The sequence below is a fragment of the Pinus tabuliformis genome, chromosome 2_2 (assembly GCF_031772625.1).
Source record: "Pinus tabuliformis cultivar Carrire ecotype Pingquan chromosome 2_2, CPIR1, whole genome shotgun sequence".
In the NCBI taxonomy this organism is placed as follows: Eukaryota; Viridiplantae; Streptophyta; class Pinopsida; order Pinales; family Pinaceae; genus Pinus; species Pinus tabuliformis.
Window position 1 is genome coordinate 477,347,074 of NC_142300.1, and position 2,066 is coordinate 477,349,139.

The following is a 2,066-nucleotide window of genomic DNA, read 5'->3' on the forward strand; positions in this document are numbered from 1 at the left end:
GATATTTGTATTTCCAATGAAAGCACTATGAAAGTAATATCTATATACATTAAATGGTGACCGGGAGTGTATTTCCAATGAAAGCACTATGAAAGTAATATCTATATACATTAAATGGTGACCGGGAGTGTATTTCCAATGAAAGCACTATGAAAGTAATATCTATATACATTAAATGGTGACCGGGAGATGGGTTGATGTAGGTGTATAATGATTCAATGATTTAGTTTATTTGTTTTATGTTTTGGAAGGTTGTTTTTTAGAATTGAGTAAAAATTTATTTAAATTATAAATTTGAGTTATAAATTCTCTACAATATTTATATTTTTATTGATTTTTAAAGTGTCTAATTTATATATGTATTCAAAAATTTATTTGAAATAACAAAAATTAAGATTTAATCCTAAATTTTTTTACTGAAAAATTTCAAAACATAGCCTGTTTAAAAAATTCTAACCAAAAACCCCAAAACATTTACACAACGCAATCCTTAACTGCATACCCTTGCTATTATAGTTTTTATGAATATTTACATTGATGGCCAGATTACCTTGATCAAACAACATCCTGAAAAGGACTTACAGAGGTTGGGCTATCAGAGATCAGGCTACTAGTACAAAACATATCCGCTATATTTCACTGAGCTTCTACAGACTGATGTATCACGACATTATTCGCGGGCACCGCTATATTTCACTGAGCTTCTACAGACTGACGTATCACGCCATTATCCGCGGGCGTGGGCGTGGGCTTGGTGGTTGGGATGGGCTTCTTACCCCAATAACCAGACGACGATCTATGAAGGCGGCAACGAAAGGAGCCCTCGTGAGTGGTGGGAGAGCAGAGGCATGATTTCTGCTCCGATTTTGGAGAAGAAACGCTCGTCGCAGCATCTTCTGACGACAAAGTGATGCTCATATACTTTGGCGATCTTGTTCCCGCCTCTGACTTCAAACCATGGCCATGAACAGTCAAAGACGCCATTCCTCTGCAGCAAAGCAAAGCAAGGAGACGAAGAAGATGATAATAATAAGAGAGTATATGCAAATTTAGAAGCCCAGGACTGAGAAAAAGAGAGAACCTGACAAAAAACGGAAAAGGGAATTAGTAGGCAATAGAGAAAAGGCCTCACTGCCCCGGAGCTTGGTGAACCACAAGGTATCCGGTGAGTGTGTTTATATAGAAATTCTTCCGTCGGTTAACAATAATGGAGGGGGGGCTCGCCCTTATCTTTACATCTTCTGGCTCTCTCGCTCCGCCGGCCTCCTCCAGAAGCTTCGCGCTCATGGCCCCCAACCAACGCTGAAAGGAGGGGCCCGACTTTTACACGAACGCGCGTAAAATATCTTATCGTCTAACCGTCCGCCAGTTTGGATTCGAGGCCACTGGATATTCTGAGGTGAATCTACACCTTATCTGCCACGTGCTGTGTCAAGTATCATTTAACGTGGAGTTATTAAGTTATTGACGTTATGATTTGTCTGGAAGGATTGAGGGTAAATTCGCTTTTCTGGAACACTGTTTTTTTTATCTCTTTATTTTTTTTCAAGAAATAGAATAATTTAAAGTTTTATGGATATGGTAGGTATGAATCATGGTAAAATAGAAAATGAATTATACGCGGGTTAGGTATGGTATTATAATTAATTTTGATTTGATGGGTTATTATTAGTTTAATATTGAGAATTTTTTTTTATTATTATTTAATTTTTATTTATTTATAAAGTAATTTGTTGAAATTTTATGAGCTGTTTAGTAATTTCTATTTCTATTTTTTTTTTAATTTCCTTTTTATTTAATTTTTTTTTTTAATAGTTTTTTCCTTTCCAAATTTTCATTTTAAAATGACTTATTATTATATTAAAAACATATTTTAATAAATTTAATTATATATATATATATATATATATCATATTTCTTAATTTTTGGTGATGGCATTCATCACTACAATATTTTATTAGTTGTTTTATTTTTGTGAGGAAATTTTTATCTTTATTATTTTTTAGTTTATTAAGCTACTTTTAAGCTAAGTTGTAGGTACTAGCGTATGTAACCTTTGTTAATCA

At 33.8% G+C, this 2,066-nt stretch overlaps 1 protein-coding gene across 1 annotated transcript; it reads right to left on the minus strand.

The window, feature by feature from the left end:
* Positions 1-473: 473 nt before the first annotated feature.
* LOC149193412 (uncharacterized) lies at positions 474-1,288 on the minus strand. The gene is made up of 2 exons (XM_089404839.1): positions 1,133-1,288; positions 474-988 (listed from the first exon to the last, which is right to left on the minus strand). The coding sequence occupies exons 1-2, from the start codon at positions 1,285-1,287 to the stop codon at positions 694-696; spliced, it is 450 nt and encodes a 149-aa protein (XP_089260965.1). The 5' UTR covers position 1,288; the 3' UTR covers positions 474-693.
* Positions 1,289-2,066: the final 778 nt, after the last annotated feature.

What these genes read in the sequence shown, in the direction of transcription:
- LOC149193412 (XM_089404839.1), bottom strand. Translation starts at nt 1,287, where the DNA reads ATGAGCGCGAAGCTTCTGGAGGAGGCCGGCGGAGCGAGAGAGCCAGAA. An exon ending in GTTCACCAAGCTCCGGGGCA is followed by an intron (nt 989 to 1,132) that starts GTGAGGCCTTTT and finishes GCTTTGCTGCAG; the next exon opens with AGGAATGGCGTCTTTGACTG.